The 20,819-nt window shown below is 41.2% G+C and overlaps 2 protein-coding genes across 6 annotated transcripts in view; both read right to left on the reverse strand.

Annotated features, from left to right (window-relative positions):
* Window positions 1-2,991, reverse strand: part of ESR1 (estrogen receptor 1) — a 195,081-nt gene extending 192,090 nt beyond the window's left edge. The window contains exon 1 of one of the 2 annotated variants that reach the window (XM_081905168.1): window positions 1,978-2,991. The gene's annotated coding sequence lies outside the window, so the exon portion shown is untranslated. The remainder of the gene's footprint in view (window positions 1-1,977) is intronic. The other variant, XM_081905166.1, reaches the window with a different exon arrangement.
* Window positions 2,992-4,158: 1,167 nt separating this feature from the next.
* Window positions 4,159-20,819, reverse strand: part of CCDC170 (coiled-coil domain containing 170) — a 64,671-nt gene continuing 48,010 nt past the window's right edge. For all 4 annotated transcript variants that reach the window (XM_081905153.1, XM_081905154.1, XM_081905152.1 and 1 more), the window contains 6 exons: window positions 18,674-18,874; window positions 16,674-16,847; window positions 15,631-15,873; window positions 14,663-14,899; window positions 9,628-10,363; window positions 4,159-9,400 (listed from right to left, as the gene is read on the reverse strand). In XM_081905153.1, coding sequence (XP_081761279.1) covers window positions 10,175-10,363; window positions 14,663-14,899; window positions 15,631-15,873; window positions 16,674-16,847; window positions 18,674-18,874 — 1,044 coding nt within the window. In that variant the 3' untranslated portion in view covers window positions 4,159-9,400; window positions 9,628-10,174. The remainder of the gene's footprint in view (window positions 9,401-9,627; window positions 10,364-14,662; window positions 14,900-15,630; window positions 15,874-16,673; window positions 16,848-18,673; window positions 18,875-20,819) is intronic.

Consider the following 20,819-nt stretch of genomic DNA (forward strand, 5'->3'; position numbering starts at 1 on the left):
TGTCATCACCATTATTCCCTAAAATATTGAATATTCAAATATATTTCCAAATGGACTGAAATAAAATTACTTTAGCAAGAATTTCACATGGGAACAGTAAACCAAGTTCACTGGGCAAACTCAAAATAACCTCTGTTGCTTGGGTAAAGCACATGAGGCATGCACAATTTATAAAGAATTACTTCTGAAATTTAAATCTACCCATATTCTTTATATATTGTCCTTTTTTTACTAAACAAAAGCAGAATCATGAATCCTTCAACCTGGAACATCAGTGGCTGCATTTCCCCTCTCCTTATAGACAATAAGGTGATAGAAGACGTAACAGTTATTGACTACAGTACTATGATCCAGGGGTCTCAATGAACACGTGTGGGTTTTAGGTGCACCTAAAACTCCACCTACACATAGGCTGCTTTGTTCTTTTCACTGACTCGGGTAATGCTATATACATCCTATGAGGAATTCCACTTCACATGTGGGAGTTCCCACATGCAACAGGGGAGTCCTGGATGTGTGAAGCTCCACCAGAGCTTTGGTTCAGGTCCTATTAAGAAAATATATCTCTGTGAGATACATGTGCTTTGATTCACAAGGACTTGTTTTGGGGTAGACATTTTTTAGCAAGAACATGCTGTTAGAAAATTTGCCACGAATACCCTACATTTTCTCTCATATCCAAATAGGCCAAGGGCCAAAAGGCTGATCCAGTCATGGTGCCTTAGGAATCCATCACTGCCCATGACATTCTACCACACAGTGCATGCAAAGTTACCAGATAGCAGCATATAGTAGTCCCTGCTCTGTCCCTGCTCACACTGTAGAGATGGTAGCATGGTTGAATGCTACCATTCTACCATGAAGCAGGCAAGATATGGTAATTCTTTTACTACTTTCCATCCAGAAGCCCTTCATCAAAAGAGACATCACAGCATTGTGGGCGTGAAGAATGGAACTGCTGTCCAGGTCCATCATTGGTAATTGGTTTTTTGGGACCTGACTACTCCTCCTTGGTCAACTGTGACAGGCAAATAGTTTGGAGATATGTATGCCTGACATTTTTTGAAAGGCAATATGCAGCAGTGGTCTTCCCTTGTCCTATGAATCATCCAGTGACCTTTAAAGCTGACAACGAAATCTGACATTTTTTCTTTTGCCTGCTGTTTGTTTTCTGCAGTTTGAAAGCCTTTGCTGAACATTGTTTGTGCTGATAAAACCCAATAATTAATGTTTTGCATAAGAAAAAATATGACTTCTGTATAGGATTTGCAGCGGCTGCCTGTTAATTACCAGCAATTAGGACTCCTCCCATTCCTAGTACCTTCTGGGTGAAAAACAGCTATCCTTTGAGGTTCAAAATCTAGAGCAGCTTAAAGCCAGATCTCTTTGCAAGTAAGGTTACCCCTTCAATATTTTGCATTGATGTTAATACATTCATTTAGCGAGTCCACACTTTTACTGCTTTACCATAGACCACTGCTTCCCAATGTTGGGTCTCCACCTGTTTTTCGACTACAGCACCCATCATCCCTAGCTGGCAAGACCAGTGGTCAGGGATGATGGGGATTGTAGTCCGAAAACAGCTGGAGACTCAAGGTTGGGAAACACTGCCATAGACTACATATGATTTGTTTATATTGATTTTTTGGTCTCCTGTAGTATTCACTTTAAGTCATCCGTGGCCCAAAAAAACAAAATAATAATAATAAATTTAATAACAACAATAATATTGCGTGCTAAAGTCCCCTGAAGATACTTGTTGGCCCATCTACTCTCTGACTCAAATGGCATCGAGATGCTGTGGACTACAGCGCCCATCTCCCCTAACCATTAACAACGCTGTCTGTGGCTGACTTAAAGTCACCATTTGCATCCCCCTTGCTCCAAAGTCATTTCATACAACTTGTGCCAACAAATTCAAGTACCCTTGACAGGGAGACGCAACCAAACCAGGGAGAAGCAAACATTGATACATACCGTGATAAGTTCCTTCTCCAGGTGAGGGGGCCCTGATAGGCCTGTGGCAAGTGGAGTGGGGCTGGGGCCTGCAGGTAGGCCCAGAGCCTGTGCCAGGCCAAGCAAACAGGAGCTGCTGGTCCCTCACAACCTCCGTGGCTGGGGGACTCGCTGCTGCTGCTGGATTCAGGGAGACTCCGGGTCCCCCTGCAGAGAGATCCATCTCTCAAACGGCTCTGAGGAAAGACTGCACTGAAGCCCTTTCCCGAGGCTGCCCACCCCACACAGAAAGCCTCCCAAGACTGTAGGCCCGGTGTGGGGTGGGAAGGCCATTAAATGGACGCCAGGAGAAGGGAAAGGAGAGAGTGGAAACCTGGCAGGAATTGTGGAAGGGAGCAGAAAGAGGAGCCAGCAAGAAAGAGACAAAGGAAGAAGAAAGTCCATTTCAAAATGGCGTTCCCGCCTTTTCTCTTTTGCCTAGAGCAGCCGGCAAAGCCACCTGCGGTGGGGCTGTTAGGAAGTGGAATTGGAAATGGGCTTGTCTTAGCCTCACGTGTATTCTATAAAAATATTTTGCTGCCTGCCAGTAGGGAGATGGGCAGAGGCGACCCAAACAGCATCTCCCCCTCCTTCCTCCTACAGGAGAATGTCCCTCCTTTCAAGCAGCAACGTGTTACATTCACTTCACTTTTTAAGGTGCACACTTTAAAGCTTGTAATCTGTGAAGCCCAGTAATATCCACAATCCTCCCAGGCCAAGATTGAACACCTGAAAACTGTTTTATACCAATCCAGAACACTGATACCAATATTGAGCCTATGAAACCAGTGTACTTCCTCCTTCAGAAGTTCACTTGGATCATGCTAGGAGCCAAGAGTCATCACGCAGCCTTAGTGGGCTTGGCTAAATGTATACCCCTATAGCCCCTTGTTGTCTCTTAGGGCAAGATTGCTGGAATAGGGCTCCTATCTTAAATTGAGCCAGATCATTTGTCCATATAGCACAGTGACATCTAGGTGTGAACTCTTTTTTGTTGTTTAGTTATTAATTCCAAGTGTTTATTTAATAAAGTTTCACTTAATTTCTTACTCATTTACTACAATTACATTTGTTTCATGTCTGATGCAGAACTAGCATTTGCGTTGGCTTCCAGTTATTTCAGTGTGTGATCCAGACAGTCTTCGGCTGCCTGCAACTTTAGCGGCCTCTAATGTTTAGACACCCAACTACTCCTTCAAGGCATCAGATCTGCCACATCTCTGTCAGATTGCCTATAAAATGGGGGTGGGCTTTTTCCATTTCAAAAGGTGCACAGGCACAGCCTGTTCTCTTCCTCTCCCCTTGTAAGGCTGCTTCAACTGAAATGGGTGAAACAAATTTTAAAAAGAGCAAATGTATTTTCATTTGGAACTAATTCATTTGATCCCCATTTGTTTTTATAACTAAAATGGAGCTCATTTGTTTCATTTATTATTTATTTTGAAAACAAATATACACTGGTCCTTTCAGCTCTGCTTCCAAAAGAGATGCAGCAGATTGAATGTGGGACCCTTTTCAAGAAAAGTATGTGCTCACCTACTGAGCTATGGGGCAGGGGGTGATGTGTGAAGGATTGGTGATGTGTGAAGAATTGGTTCTAAATTTTCTGATCTGATTAAGTCTTTATTAATGCTGGAAGCTAAGACTGCAATTGTATGCACATTTAACATAGGACCACTTAATATAATGGAATTTACTTCTGAGTAAACAAGGCAAAGAACTGAGTTACAATGCATTTAGACTGCAATCTTAAACCAACTTACCAGGGTGTAAGTAAGCACCACTGACTTAGGACTTACTTCTGAGTAGACATGGTTAGGCATGTACTATTAATTTATCTAATTAATTTCAAGTTGATGCCAAGCTGTCCTCCCCAGCCCCAATAGGTCTAAATATTGCATGCTCCAATATAATGCCCTCCTTGGGACTGTGGGAATCATATACCGTAAATGTTGCTTGTGATTTTATAGGATTCCTTATATTTCTACAAACATAAAATTGACAAATGTTTCTCAGCATGAAGTAGACTCAAAACAGATCTATTTTATATGCACACAAACCATGTACATGGCTACTATAATTTTTACTAGCTAAATATTTGTAGCATATTGTAATGCCAGCCAAGTGAAATGAGGTTAAATAAAAGACAAGCAGAGGCAGCAGTAAACCTCCAAAGATTTATTTTAACATACTGATCAGAACAGTTGTTTAAAAGCAAACAGTAAAACAGAAACTTCCTACTGTAAATCTATAGCAATGATATTTCTGTCAATTCAAATAGTGATCACTAGAGACTACAGTCCAAAGCTTAACCAAATTAAAATAGATTCACGGTGTTTGCAGATGGTGCTTATTGTGGTGATCAATGTTCCTCATTCATGGAAGTTTTCTTGCAGCAGTCACATGATATTGTCATCAGATGGCAATCTATTTCTTTTGTCTTTTAATCTGAATTTATTCTTTTAAGGGAAAATCCAGTATGTTAAAAAAACAACAACCACCTGTTATGATGTTTCATATATGGTATATTTTCTGAAACAACCTAAGCAACTACAACATGCCCCTTTCCCTCCCCCTCCCCCAAGAGCATGAAGCAAGTATTTATAGGAATAGTTTGCAAAGAATCACCATGTACTTTAACCTATAAATGCTCTCTGCACTGTCTGGCAGAGTTATTCCAGGTCCTCGCCTATTTGCACATGCCAAATGAAGCTTCGTGAAATGTGTCCCTTGATTTTTGTATTCTCTGAACTGTCATTTCTGCTTTCAGCTTTTCTGTTAGGGCAATTTGCTGTATTCTGTTGAACTATTCTTCAATCTATTCCTCCAGTTCCTAGACGCTGTCATATGGGCTGCTGTCAACAGGTACATGGTAAGATTTTTATGACACAAATCCTTAGCCTCTCGCTCAACAAGTTGACAGTAAGGTCATGGGGTAGGGGTCACTTTCCTTTGTTGGGTGATCTACAATCCTGAAAATCTCCATCCAGGAAACCTGAATTTCTCTACACCACCACACCATTTGTACTACTTCAACAATCCATGTCATATTAACCCACCACCTAGAAGAATCCTCAGTAGCTGGAAACTAATTGCTATACATTTATGATGATAAGTAATATATGTCATAGAAGTAGCATGAATTTTTTAGGTCTTAATTCTGACAAAGTCCAGTTGGTTCATTCTGTATTCTCTCTTCCAAACCCACAAATTATTGGATAAGATTTTATGGTGCGTTACTTTCTAAATATACAGTTTCTATTTTTGTGGAAGCTCTTAGTATATCTAGATTAAGACAGCTAGCTGTGTGTGATATTATCAAAAACAAAAATTTAGATTTAAATAATATAAATTTGCCCTGTAAAATTTCCTCATTAAAAATTCAGAAGATGATTAAGTTTTGCTTTCAGCAGACACTAATTGCATAGTTCAATAACCCCTCTGAACTTTGTTCACATTGGACTTATTTTTATTTGCTTTGACTAAACGAGCACAGAAGCAAAGCAAATATTGTCAATATTAAAACTTCTTTATTCCCGAGTTGTAGCCACAGATTATTATGTCTTTGAGTTACAGTGCATGAATACAAAATCTTTCCCAACTGCCTGTGTTTATGGATCCATACACACAGAATTGTTCTTTTTATCATTACCAAATAATTGGGGTTGATCCCCCAATTATCATTACCAAATAATCGGGGTCAATTCCCCACCCCCTGCTTCCCTTCTGCCCTCTGCAAGTTTGTATTTTCAAGCATTTCAAGCATGTGCAATCCTATGAACATTTAATTGGAAAAAGCAGGTATCTCAGTGGACTTACTCTCAGGTAATTGTGTACTGCATAGGATTGAAGCCAAAGGCACATTAGCTAGAAAGCAGGTTCAATGAAATCAACAGATTTACTTCTGAGTATAGTCAAGAGTGTGTGCTACACAGCTGGAAGGGTATTTATTTAAAAGGTTTATAGATCACCTTTCTACAAATGTTCTCCAATACAACTCAGAGTGCACTTTCAGTTTCCATTGATTAAATTACAGCCAGGTGTCTCTGTGTGTTTTTATGAAAAAGAAAGAAAGAACTAGGAGCTTGAGTTATGAAAGTTTTGAAAAGCTACTAAATATATACTTAGCAGCTGGTATCCGATCCACTCACAGACAGCAGAACAGAAAAGGCAATTTCTGACAATCCCTCTCCCTACAGTACCCACTCTCCGCAAACTGCCCAACCCTCTAGGGTAGATTCAGAAGGGACATGAGAAACTGCATGAGAAGATGAGAGGAGTCACAAAATTATTATCATACAGAGTGACCACAGCAGTTTTTGTGCCAAAACTGGCCCTAAACCCAGATTGAAATAGATCTAGAAAATTAGTTTCCTTCAAGAGCTCCTAGATATGGTCCGCGACCACCTGCTCAAGAACCTTGCCCAATAAAGTTTCTGTAATTCAGTTCTGTTATTCTATTCTATTCTGCTTAAAAACCTCCAAGGAAGGAGAGTCTGTTCCACTGTCAAACAACTCTTCCCTGTCAAAAAACTCTTACTGATGTTTAAACAGAATCTCATCTCTTCTGACTTGAATCCATTGGTTTGGGTTCTAAAAGGGCAAGGGTCCTGAGCACAAGTGAACCCTGACAGATCCAAGCACGTTTGTCCACATCCTTGAGCCTTACTAACTGAAACTCATCCAACACAACCAGACTAGAAAGTGCTCTGGACACTCTTTGATATTCATCTGCTGTAACAGCAGAGTCAAGATCCCAGTGGATTCAAGCGATTTTATCCTCAAAATGCTTTGCATACAAGTCATAGCGGTTCTGCCACTTCCTTTTGGCTAGACTCTTAAGAAGTCTTGCACTACCTGGAAAAGCTCTGCCAGTTGGCACAATGAGGATTCAATTCACTCCCACTAGGCAGACATGGTGATGACACCTCACCAGCGTTCAATTGTTTGTTTCCTCACTCTAAGCTCTGGAGTACACCAGGGAGCCAAGCAGGTTCCATGAAGCAGGAGAGGGCACAATGGGGCAATCATGTCAACGGCCTGAACCATTCAGATGTTCCAGAGGTCAGACAAGGTTTCGACAGCAGCGCAAGTCGTATCAGCTGGAAAACCCCCAGAACTATCTGGAATCTCATTGGATCCATCAGCCTCTGAGGATGGACCATCCTCATGGGTCCCCCACCTCTGTAGAGGGGGAAATGTGCTGAAAGCCTAAATCTCAACATGAAGTGATCTGATCATGACAAGGGACTGACGTCAATATCCCCCACTTTCAGACCACCCTCTTCCTTCCCAGTTGAGAAAACAAGTTCCAGAGTGTGGTCTGCCATATGTGTTGGGCCGGTGACATGTTGAGACCGCCCCACTGTTGTCATGGCAGCTATGAGTCACCCCAGAGTCAGTCACCTCAATATGGATGTTAAAGCCTCCTAAAGCTAGCAGTCTAGGAGTCCTCAACACCGCTTCTGAGAACAGTTCTGCCAGCTCAAGCAGGGAGACCGCTGGGCAGGGAGGTGGGTGGTAAACCAGCAGAATCTCTAATCTGTCGCAATTGCACACTCTAAATCACTCCCCAATTGGACAAAGAAATGGAATTTCTACAGTCTACAGCAACTCCTCCTCTCCGACCCTCCTCTGCCCTGATGCTGCACCGAGTACCGAGGTGGGCACAGCTGGATGAGACCAACTCCATCCTGCTCACCTACCCAGGTCTCAGTGATACAGACCAGTTCGGCCTCCTCATTCATAATCAGATCATGGATGAGGGAGGCTTAACTCAGAACCAACCTGGCATTCAGCAGCAACAGCCACAGATTCAAGGGCTGGCTGATAGACAACCACAATTCCCCAGGCTGGAGGAAGGGCTAGCATATGGCACAGTCACTAATTGCTTTTTGCCATATGCCCCTTCTCCGGCTTGTGCTTCCATACCTCTCCTTGTCAAGAACCACTGAGATTAGGGTGGTCCCTGCTCTCCCTAGCTCCTCTCTCCCAGGTACATCCTACGTCCCTTCATTTAAAAACAACAAAACCCCAAAATTTTAAAGCACACACGTTAAAAGCAGTTAAAAACAATTCAAAACACTTTAAACAGGGCAATAAAAACAGCAGCAGAACCTTCCAGGCCAGGTGGGAAAGGCCTGTAAAGCAGGACGCAGGTCCTCCAGGACTCAAAGCAAAAAAAGCTGCATCCCCCTCTGTTCTCTTTCCCAGTTTCACAGCCAGTCACATCTGAATACATGAAGGCCAAGAAACCATAATAAAACAGCTGACTTGGTAAATGTCTAAACTGCTGCACCAACATCTAAGTGGCACCGAAACTTAAAATTGCTAGGTCAATTACTGAAAACAAATTAGAACCACATGGTGTTAATTAGGTATTACTTAATGCAAAACAGATTCATCATAGAGTACTTAAATGGTTCTATTCCATTTCTTTTTTGCTTTTTCAACTATGCATTATGGAAGAGGTGGTAAATCTTAAGAATATGGAGCATCATCATCAAAGTTCTGTAACAGAGCCGGACAAAAAAAACCTGGCATCATCTGTCTGTGGCTACATGGCAGCAAAACTAGAACTATTTATGGGTGGCGCCAGACAGAAAAGTGTTCCAGATTAACTAATCCAGAACAAATAATGCCCCGTTTCAATTTTCGCCATGACTACCTCAAATTTTTAAACTCCCAAATTTTATGCAGGTCTACTCAGACAAAAGTCCCACTAGATTTGATGGTGTTATTGTCAAATACAGATTTATTCATTTTCAGTACTGTAGAACAGCTGCTGTTCTGGAAAGCAAGTGAAAGTAACTCTTTTCTGACTTTACTGTACTATATGCACACAAACTGGAGGGGTAAGAAAGGGAAAAGAAGAAATGGGAAAGAGAAATTCTAATGGGAAGGCAGAATTGGGCAGCTTCAGAAAGCAGCAGGGGTTGCATAAAGTGGGGCTGGGATTGTAACTTGCACATCTGTGTCCATCTGTGAACAGTGCAACAGAGTGTTCTTTTGCAGCATTTCTTGTAAGCATTAATAGTTGAATGAGGTGGAGCTCTTGGATTCATCCTTTTTTGTTCTATTTTTTGTCCAAGGAATTCCACAGCTGCAACTAATCTGTCATGTTATTCCCATTTGCTCTCAATTTTTAAAACTGGTAACCTGTCGTAAGAAATATAAATGAGTGATACGTAAGAGGGGAATCAAAAATCCTGTTGAACAGCTCTCTTAAAAAAATTTAAAAATCTTTGGCACAGTTTTTAGGATGTTCTTCATCTGTTAACTAAAGACAGTTGTAATGTGGCAGCTTGAGTAGAAAAAAACCAAAAGCACTGTAGTGGAGAACAGCTATAAAAAAAAAAGACTGGAAAGAATGCAAACTGGGATGCCTTGGTGTGAAAGTGCTGAACTGATTACAGTGGTACCTCGGGTTACATACGCTTCAGGTTACATACGCTTCAGGTTACAGACTCCGCTAACCCAGAAATAATACCTCGGGTTAAGAACTTTGCTTCAGGATAAGAACAGAAATCATGCTCCAGCCACACGGCAGTAGCAGGAGGCCCCATTAGCTAAAGTGGTGCTTCAGGTTAAGAACGGACCTCCGGAACGAATTAAGTACTTAACCCGAGGTACCACTGTATTGTGCCCAGCCAAAAGAACATTAATGACTTGTGGAATACTCTTATCTTTCATTTTGCAAAACAAGTGCATTGACACATTAACTTGGATCCCAAGAAGGACTCATGGTACAGGGTTGGTGGAAAGGAACTTCTATGGCCCCTAAAATAAGGAGACCCTCTGTGGTGGGGTGACCTGCAGCAGATGAACTGATCAAAATTGGGCTCAGGCAGTGTCCATGAGCAAGGTCTCACTAATGGATGACAACGGTAATAATGTTCTTTCCATTTTTGATATCCAGTGCATAAGATGTTCAGCTGTAACAGAATGCTGTTTATTAAGATACTTCATGGCTATTGAACTTCATGGGTGTTGATCGATCTTCTGAAACGTATTACAGACATTTACATTTTTTAAAAAAAGCACTCTCACTGTAGGCCCTCTACGATTTTATCACCAACATTCAGTGTCAAATCCTGGAACATTTATACTAGCAAAGAGAAGAGGACCACCAGGACAGGAATTCTACTCAGTCCTCATTACTGTTGCAAAGGGAATGTGTTCAGTGGAGAAGCTGCAATGATCCATCTTGCCTCACCGACATATCTTTGAAGCAGACACAGGGAACAAAGTGATGTGGATGGGAATGGGTCAGCCCCTCTAGACGAGTAATTATTTCATAGTCGGGAAGAGCCATGGTGGCAATATTGAGACCCAGCATTCGGGAGACGACTTCTCTGAAGTCCGCCAGCTGTAAAAACAAAAGGGGGGGGGGGGAGAGAGATTAAATTATATCTCATGTCTCCTCCTCCCATACCAATCTGTCCATGCCATAAGCATCTGAAGATCTTCTTCAATTCTCATGCCATTTATTTTAAGGTGGGTGGTGGGCAGGCAGAGAGCCTTTGGGGTGAGGCACCCTGCCAAGGAATGCAGGGAGTGTTCCTGGTGTCTGTTGTTATTTTGGGGCCAGAGGAAGATGATTTTGCTTGTTTGCTGCCCTTTTAAGATGCTTGGGGGTTTATACCAATTTAAGTTTGAATGTTTTATGCTGCTGTTTTATTGCTATTTCTATTTCTATTGCTATTGCTTTGTTTGTCTGAAAAGGCTTTTGTTTTCAATATTAATCCTAACAAAAAATAACACATTGCATAACGAAAATTTAAATGAATGTAAATGAATATAACCAAGAGCATATTACAAAATTATAAGAATGTAAATAAATTCTATGGGTTATATATTGTCCTCAGTCTTATCATTGCAAAACATAATAGGTAAGTGCTGGACAAAGTTCTATAAATTTAATTTATTGTCTTTTTTCTCTTATATAACACGTAAAATTGATTACTATTATTATGTTCCAAATCCTCTCAAGCCAAGCTAAAAATGATGATGCTTTCCACACTTTGGTCATTTTTTAAAAGATTTGAACCTATTTCCAGGTCTAACTCTCATACTGTATCTTGTAGATAATTCAGTAACAATATTTTTGTGTAATTTAATAATAAATATCCAGTCTTTTCTAAAATAATAATTTTGAATGGTAAACCAACATGTCTGATTTACTGGACAGCATATGTGTGTGTGTGTGTGTGTGTGTACAATTTGCACATTGACCATTACATCTCCAGCACTTGTCATCACAGTATACCCTAGAAAGTACCGCACGGTTCTATCCGAAGACAGAATTAGGATTCAAGGTGACCTTAACAAATTGGAGAACTGGGCCAAAACTATCAAAACCAATTTTAACATGGACAGATATGAGCTTCTGCACTTAGGCAGGAATAACCAGCTGCATAATTCTATGATTCTATGCTGGGAACATGCAATATCTCTGCAACAAGAGTGCCACTATAAAGAAGTTGTTCTCTTCCTTTGGCTTTATGATGAGCTCCAAATTGTTTTGTTCTGTCTGTGGTAGGAGAGAGGTTTTATATTGCTATTTTTATTTGGGGGGGTTGTTTTAGTTATTATATTTTGCATTTCTAATGTATAATGCTTAGTTTTGCAGAGAATTTTATAGATAGATAGCCATAGAAATTTTAATGAAAACAATGATTATCATCATAAAAAAGAAAGCTTACAATAATTTATAAAATGCATAGAATGCAAACTATGAAAAATAAAATTATTGCCTTTCTAGTATAAAATCACACCAAGAAACGAGCCCAATGTCACTAAAAAGCTTTAAATCTCCTTTCCAAAAAACCAAAGCGGGGTGTTAAAATTTGGCAGGGACTCTTTGCAAGGATGGGGAATCTTTTCTCTGTTGATGGTTATACTCCCTTGGGTGGGAGTATTTATTAGAAGATGCCTCATGCGGATGGTGAGTGAGATCAAAGCCAGAAGTGGGTGGAGCCAGAGCCAATCGTGTTTAACAATGTACTTGAGTATCACCGTCCAAGGTGGTTTGCCAGACTTGGAGGCTACAGCAATGGCCCTTGACTTTTCCCCCTCATCCTCCCTTTGCTGTCTCTCTCTCTCTCTCTCTCTCTCTCTCTCTCTCTCTCTCTCTCTCTTTGTGTGGATGGGACATGTGTGTGTGTGGATGGGTGGTGTATATGCATGTCTGTCTGTTGGGTGTGATGCAGTGGCTCTCTTTGTTACATAATACTGAATAAAGATTATAAATTAAAATAAATTATAAAAAGGTAAAGGGACCCCTGACCATTAGGTCCAGTTGTGGCCGATTCTGGGGTTGCGGCGCTCATCTCGCTTTACTGGCCGAGGGAGCCAGCGTACATGTGGCCAGCATGACTAAGCCGCTTCTGGCGAACCACTTCAAGCATATAGGTACTCACATAAAACAATAAAAAGTTGCAGAGCGACTTGTAAAACCCATCTAGTCTAAATGCCTGAATGATGCAGGAAACCCAGAACTAGAGTATACCCAACAGGTGGCTGTCTAGCCTCTGCCTGCAGATGTCCAGTGTGGGAGAGCTCACCTCAGCAGAAATGCACATCTGCACAGGAAACAAATGCATGTGGAAATCTAGCATGACTCAATAAGGCTAGTTCCTTGACCTCTAGCTTTCTGTGCAGAAAGGATTTTATTTATTTATTTTGTATGAAAGAACAGTCAGTCATATGAGTCCTTGGATTTTATCTGAAATGATAAAACCCTGCTTCAGGGTTTACCACCTCCATGAAAAGTATTGAGTAGTCAGAAAGAAAGAAAGAAAGAAAGATGGATGGATAAATATTCAGCTTAGGTTTCCTTTCCTGCTCAGTTGCAGGAAAAAAGCTGGAAGCGATTGTCTTCTGCAAAATATCCAACTTGAAAATTCAATAACTTTTAGTCAAAGCAGTTGAGGAAGAATCTGAAGTTCTGTTTATTTTATACTGCAACCACACATTAAATATTATACACTTCATTGCATGACTTGAATCAATGTCAAAATATATTCAGATCTTTGTGGTTCATTGTGTCCAAAAAGGTCTTTTTCCAAATGCTTATAATTGTTTGTGCTCTTTAATCTGGTGTTATTAGAATAGGTGGCATTTGATGCAACAGATTGCATTATCCTTGTTTTGAGACTAAAGACAAGCTGTCAGAAATCTGCCCAAGAGAAGTGCTATTATCAAATGAAGTGTTTTCTATAAATCAACTACTTTTATTCATGGAAAAGGGCAACCACTTCTAGTCTATGAGTGCTTTGCTATACTGTGTGAGCAGTTTAATCTCAAAGCTTTTGTATAAAATGCAGAAGCCCTCTGGCTGTGAAGGTGTAAGGAAGGTCTGTCCAATATTTTGTGGGCCCTGAGAAGAGGCTTCTTCAGAGCAAAGCAGAAGAGGCTACCCTGGAACCCCTTCAATTGTCACTGGACTCCAACTCCCATCAGCCCCACCCAACGTGGCCAAAGGTCAGGACTGAAGGGAGCTGGAGTCCAACAAGCTGTGGAGAGCTTGGAGGGAAGAAAGGTGAGGTGCTTACATCTACTCTGAGACCATTTGAGGTGGAATGATTGTGAGAGCAGTATTAGCTGGGGAAATAAATAGCTCTGGCTGAAGAACAGGAAGAAGTGAATGCTTATTTGTTTCACATGGAACCAACACAGCCAGTACACTGATCACTATCATGCCTGATTGCCAACTAGTCCCCTGAGAGTTCTATTGAAAAATCCTTTTTACACGTAAACCCATAAAGAGTAGTCAGTGCTTTTATATTTTTAGCCAGTGCCATCAGTATAATTACCAATATACTGACTCAATGAAGTTTGGAAGTAGGGTGGCAATTATGTATTTTATATACAGAAGCCCTTAAAACATTATACAGCATCCACCCCACAAATTTGTGATCTCCACAGCTCAGTGTGCTTTTGAGTGTGAGAGATAGGGCAAAAAGAGTTGGACTGGTAAATTCTTTTTGACACTGGCTACCTTAACGGACTTGAACTGGACCTAACAGTCAGGGGTCCCTTTACCTTGAAATGTAGTGATGTATTGAAGTGAGAGCTGAACCTTAAAAAAGGCTGATTGCCGAAGAATTGATGCTTTTGAATTATGGTGCTGGAGGAGACTCTTGAGAGTCCCATGGACTGCAAGAAGATCAAACCTATCCATACTAAAGGAAATCAGCCCTGAGTGCTCACTGGAAGGACAGATCCTGAAGCTGAGGCTCCAATACTTTGGCCACCTCCCAGGAAAAGACCCTGATGTTGGGAAAGATTGAGGGCACAAGGAGAAGGGGCAACAGAGGACGAGATGGTTGGACAGTGATCTCAAAGCTACTAACATGAGTTTGATCAAACTGCGGGAGGCAGTGGAAGACAGGAGTGCCTGGCGTGCTCTGGTCCATGGGGTTACGAAGAGTCGGACACGACTAAACAACTAAACAACAACAACCTTGAAATGGCATAAATAATACACTAGTAAAAAAAGAAGTCTTCTTTCACTTATGGAGTTTAACTTTTTGCAAACTAAAGAGTATTTTTTAAACTCACACCAACAAAAAGGAATATGACATTTGAAGCACACACCCGAAATTGCTTCAGAAACCAAGTTGCTAAATGCCAAGAGATGCTTGTCAGTCATATTGTTACATACCTGTTTCTCTCTTTTCATCACTGCCTGTAGAGTAGATTTAAGTGTTCCCAGTTCACTGGTAACAGATTCCAGTCTGCTTTTGGCCTTCTCTTTATCTTCCTTTGCTTCACGCTCTACATCATGCAACTCTGATTTGACAGAGGTCAGCTGCTTCTCAGCCTTTGCCTTCATCTTTTCCAGTTTATCTTGGGACTTGCTTAGATCTTCTATGGTTCTGTCCTGCTCCAGTGTCCTGATCTGTGAACAAATTCCAGAGTTGCCTCAGGAGGGGTGTAAACAGTAGGCTATCTAGCGCAAGGGGGTATAAAGCTAAACTACATAAGATGTGAGAGATCCCTGCTGAGATCTCTTGAGGTTTACATTTTTTATGTAAAAGCAGCCAGTTTTGATTGCTGGGGTGCAGAGGATGGTGTGGTTAACCTTCTGCATGCCCTCGCGCTGTTTTATTGATCTAAATCCTGCTACCCCAGATGCCTATTTGCCTTGTTGAATAAGACATTGTATATCCCCCCACCCCTGGAATAAATTGCAGCTTTGGCTGGGTGGGGGTGGTTCGATTAGAAAATGGTGTGAAGGGAAAGTTAAACTCCACTCCCCTTAATGTGGGGCTGAAAATGTATGCTTTGGAGTAATCAGATGCGGAGAGGGGGAGAAGCCAGCAATTAATCCGGGGAATTTTTACACAGGGTGTGTGCTCTACTGCCAAGGCCCTTGCCTACATTTACCCAGAAACAAGTGGTGCTGAGTAACTTGCATAGGCTTGTGTTATTAGCTACTAAGACATTAAGCAGAAGTCCAAGATTCTGATGAACACAAATTTCTCAGCATTTCTAAATTACTCTATTTTGCACAATACTCAGCATGAGTTGAACAGTTTTGGATACGCATATGTAAAATTTAAACTATCCACTGGCATTTGTACACCTTTTGAGCATGGCTTAAAAGAGATAGGTATCATATTCCCCCACCTTCAGTTCGTTGGTGTCAGCCAGTTTAGCTTTCAGGTCTGTATTTGTTTCTCTTGCTAAGACAAGTTCATTCTGTAATCTGTCCACCTTTTTTTGTAGCTTTCTGACCATCAGGTTGGCATCATCTCTTTCCACAGCCAGGGCTGTGCGCACTTGCTTCTCTTCTTCTAGCTGTGCTATCTTCTGACGCAAAAGTTTCATGTGTAGCTCTTTGCTGTCAAGCTGCTCTTTTTGAGTTCTCAACTACATTGAAAAGTTAAAAAGTAGTGAACACACATACACACGTCACAAAATCACACTTCATCGTGAAATGTAATGGTGAATATTTATTTATTTGCCACCTGCAGAAAACATATGAATGTTAACATTTTTTGCAGATGTTAGTGGGATCTTTGAAGGGCAGACAAGGAATGCCGCCAAAGATCAGCAGGAGGTGGACACTGACTTGGGACAGTGGAGATTTGGGTGACTGAGTGGAATGGGTTACTGTTTTAGGATGTTGTCTAAGGGTTTGCATCTTTCTGTTCTTCTCGGGGAATGGAGATTGCTTTTAAAACTAAGCTGCATCTAGGCAGCAAATCACCCAACAGAATGGCTGTTGTGTGGTTGAGAAATGGGGTCACTAAAGCCATTGGGAATGACACTGTGTAGTGATGAAGAATTCTTACCTGGACACTACAAAAGAGATGACTGACCCCATAGACTACTCATAGAGGAAACCATATTTTTTCTCATACATGGTCCTAGTAATGATGTTCCCACTACCCGGAATCTCTAAGAACTGTAACTTCTCTCCCAGATTTCTCTCTTTTGCTTCTGCTCAAAGGTCTGTCAAAAGTGATGGGGAGGATTTTGCCAAAAAGCTCAAGGCAGCATACATGTTTGTCACTCTCCCCAATTTTTATACTCACAACAAATCTCCCTGATACTGATCTGACACTAACTGCTAGAGTAACTACCCCATGCAGGTCTAAATAATCAGGCACTGCACTTTATTATGTTTTGAAAGGTGGTATTCTCAAATCTTGCTCCACTTTTCCTACCTTTCTTTGTAGATTGCGAGCCATGATCTTATTCTCAGTTAACATGTCTCCTTCCAGTTTGATCAATTGGTCTGCACGAGCCAATACTGCATCCAACCTCATATCAAATCCAATATCCGCTGCCATTCTGTCAAGATTCATCCTTTCAGAAAGTTGATCCAGGAATTTAAGATACTTCAGAGAATGGGAAGAAATGCAGAAATAAATGAAAAGAGGCAACAAAAATACATTCAAATAGGGAAAGTGCTTTCTTTTTCCCTAGTAGGTGCTTTGATAAGGTAATTATTTCTATACATAACTGGTGGAATTCAGGCAGGGTTCGTGTGCACAAAACAGGGTCTGCTTGGCTATAGAAAGACTTTATATCAAGACAGACTATTGGTCCATCTAGCTCAGCAGTTCTGAGCTGGCAGCAGTTCTCCAGGGTTTCACCTCATGGATGTTCCCAGTCCTATTTGGAGATGTTAGGCATTGAACCAGGGACCTTCTGCATGGAAAGCAGATGTCATACCTCTGAGCTACAGTTCTTCCATATCTTCTCACTGGGCCAGGCAGCAAAAGCCCCTGAACCACTCAGAAAGGCTATGCTGGATGACATTGTGGACATGCAATGGTGGTGGAGAAAAACTGCTTCATTGCCATCTTCACACCACAGGGTAGGTTCAATAATGTTTCTTACGTTTCATTGGACTAGTTAGCAGTCACATAAACATAGCCACTTTTCTTTAATAAGTGTACCGGATGATCTAGCACTAACTTCCCCTGAATTCCATACTGATTTTTATCAGCATGCCTTCCCCCAAACACTCAGCCACCAGGGTCATATTACTTCAGCAAACATCCAGTTGAATGACCCATTCCCTCCCAGAGCCACAGTCACAGAATCATCTAGCAGGTGGAAAAAAATGTTGGATTTTGACCAAGCTGTCACTCCCCTGATTCATATGAGAAAATGACCTCCTGCAGACAGTTCTCTCTCAACACCAGGAAAGTCATTTAAAAAGCAACATGTCCTAAATATGTGTTTCTCACAGTAGGTGGTTTTGAAACTGGGGCCAAGGTTAGCTGGAAGGAGGCTGCATAACATGACCTATAAAAGCAAATTAGCTAAGAGGCAATATGTGCAGGAAAGATCAGTTCTGCAAAGAAAAAGAAAAGGAAAGAAAGAACAGCTTGCAGGGATACATATTAGATTAAGCTACCGTATCAGAATTTTTAAACGCAGAAGTTGAATTTATTTTCCCGTTGTTCCCATTTATGCTATCACACCAATCATGTATATAGCACATTTTTAATGTGTGCAAATCAGAAAGCAAACAACAAGGCCTGTAACTCTTCAATCTCATATTAAATATATTGTTTCATTTTCCCATTTCCCAACTTCTGGGCAGTTTCTGGAGAGCTTTACATAGTCAGTTTCCTTTAGATTAGGAATGGGGAACCTCTCCAGATGCTCCACAGCCAGCATCACCAGCGGTGAGGGATGGTGAACATTGTGGTCCAGCAACATCTGGAGGGCCACAGGTTCCCCATCCCTAATTTAGAGGCCCAACTCCTTAAGATTCTTGGTTTAATAATGTGCACAACTTTTACATTACTAGGATATTGCAGGTTGTAGGTACGGAAACAGTCAGACAGCAAGCAGTGCTAATCTAAACTCCCAAGCACCCCATGAAACTTCGGCCACTTTTCTCAGCTAGCTTTGAAACTCAAAACTAACTCCTTTTTCTCTGGGCAAATGTAAAAGTTATCATTTGGGGTTCCTGGCAGTACTCTGCAACTACAGTATAATACAGTTGAAGAACCTTGAGCAGCAGTGGTCAGTTACATGAGTTATTCTGATGACTGGAAATGGTCAAGTTTACTGAAAGACTTACTTATTCATCAGAAGATGTTTATAATAATATGATCGAACCAGCATATTGGAACATGAATTCTGTTGCATTTGGGGCTCTCTCTCTAGCTACCCTTGTGCACATACTATGAATAGAAGCTATTACTTTTTGTTTCTCGAGCTTCAAAGCATCTCGTATCACGTCCCCAGATACCAGCTCCGCTTCCAGACACATCAATTGATCGTGAAGTGTCTCAGATTTGTTTTCTGCTTTTCTGGTCCTCTGCAAAACTTCCTGGTGTGATGCAGCCTGAGTCTCCAGTGCCTCAGTCAGTTTAGCTATTTGGGTTTCAAGCTGGGATACCATCTAAGGGGGGCGGGAGGAGAAAGCAAACTAAAGTCAGAGACTGAGCTTGAAACTAAACTGTGGTGCAAGAAAGACATTGCCAAACTTTCAGAAATAGATTACACAACAAATAGGCATATGACAACTAACATTTTAACACTGTATTTGAATAAATAACAAATAGCTATTTCAAGCCTGAGATTGTTTGCCAACCAGCTCTTAAGTATGTATTTGATTACTTGATTGTAATACAGTTAGATGACATCTTATATTGCCAATCAACCATCACTGAACCATCACTGGAATTTGCAGTCCATGTGAGGCTTATGGATGAGGCTTCCTCAGACTTGGTCCTCCAGATGTTTTTGGCCTACAACTCCCATGAGCTAGCAGACCCAGTGGTAGGGATGATGGGAATTGTAGTCTCAAAACATCTGGAGGGCTGAGTTTGAGGAAGCCTGCTATAGATTGTGCCAGGCTGATTCAGTGTGCCAAGCACATACAAAACTTAACTAATGGGGATCTGTCTACATGGACTTCTCCAAATCAGAAGTCCTTCTCAGAAACAAAAGGCTGGGTGGGGTGGGGAATGAGAGACAGATAGAAGAGTAACAGGCTTTGGACCACAGTTTGTGGCAGGCAAGCTGGACAATGAACTAGGTTTCAAGTTGGACAAATAGCCAGAGAAAATAAACAAAGGCTGGTCTGACAACAAAATCCCATTCCATCATTGGCAGGCAGACCTGGGCCAGTAGACCACATACCAATAAAATATGACAGGCCATAGTGTGAGAAGCCAGTAAGACCATGCTCTGGCCAGATACCCAGGAACAAGGGTGTGGTCTATTAAACTGCAGAACTTGAAAGCAGCTGAGGCATGAGGCCAGCAATAGATTGACTTTTGGAATGAACAACGTAATATATTTTAAAAACATATTTGACATTAAAACAGGAATGCTTTTAAGACATGCATTTTGCGCCGACTTAAAACAAAAAACCTAAAACCAGGGTAGCCAAAGCCAAAAAAGCAGACTAAGCCCTATTATGCAAGCCCGTATAAATGATTAAAATGTGTTTTAACTGTTAACTTTACAAATCTTCCATTAGACTCTTATAATTAAGAGTATTAGATTCCACTCACCACATTAATAAGATGGTTTAAATTTAATTGTACTTCTCTGTAGTGGTTTAGGTATTTATTTGTACAGTTTTAGCTCCATTCTCAAAATATTGTTAAATTATGTTCCTGATTAGCAGATGTAAACCTCGTGTTTGCAAGCTGGCCTGATTTTGCAAGCATTTATGTGCACAACTTTTCCACTGCCCGCTTCAGCACTTAAAGATTGCAACATTTCAAATACAAACGAGTTGTGTTACCCGAGACTGAGGCACACAGGGTAAAGGTTGTATATAAATGCTATGAAACGCAAACAGCAACAAAGAGATGCAAACAAGTGAGCCGCACAGTTGAAAACATCAAGCCAAGCAATAATAAGGCACAAACCAAGCCAGCTGTTCCTAATGGAAAGATGGAAAAACCTGGCAATCCACCACCCAACCAGGGAATGTGGGTCGTTCCCCCCCCCCGCACACACTTTAGGACCATTATGTAAAGAGATAGGGCAATGGAGGAATCTCTTTCAAATAACAGCCTAAACAAGGGCACAAAGTAAATGACAAAAGTCTTGTAGCAAATTCAGTTAAAGCAATTAAAAATTAATGCTGTAACTTTTTAGTTTTGGTCAACAGGACAGTAGGGAAAAAAGTCATATGCCAGCTTCCTGAGAGTTAGTGAAGGCCAGAGATCAGGCAGGGTAACATCCTTGCAGCTTCCCATCGGCTCTCTGACTGTAGCCTAACGTAGCAAGATGGATTTGGTTATTGAATTTTTTTGGTGGGGAATGATGAGAGAATTGAAACTTTGAGGCTCATGTGAACAAAGTGATAGCAGCAGTGGGGTGTTATT

The sequence above is a fragment of the Podarcis melisellensis genome (genome assembly GCF_964234715.1).
Source record: "Podarcis melisellensis genome assembly, chromosome: 3".
In the NCBI taxonomy this organism is placed as follows: Eukaryota; Metazoa; Chordata; class Lepidosauria; order Squamata; family Lacertidae; genus Podarcis; species Podarcis melisellensis.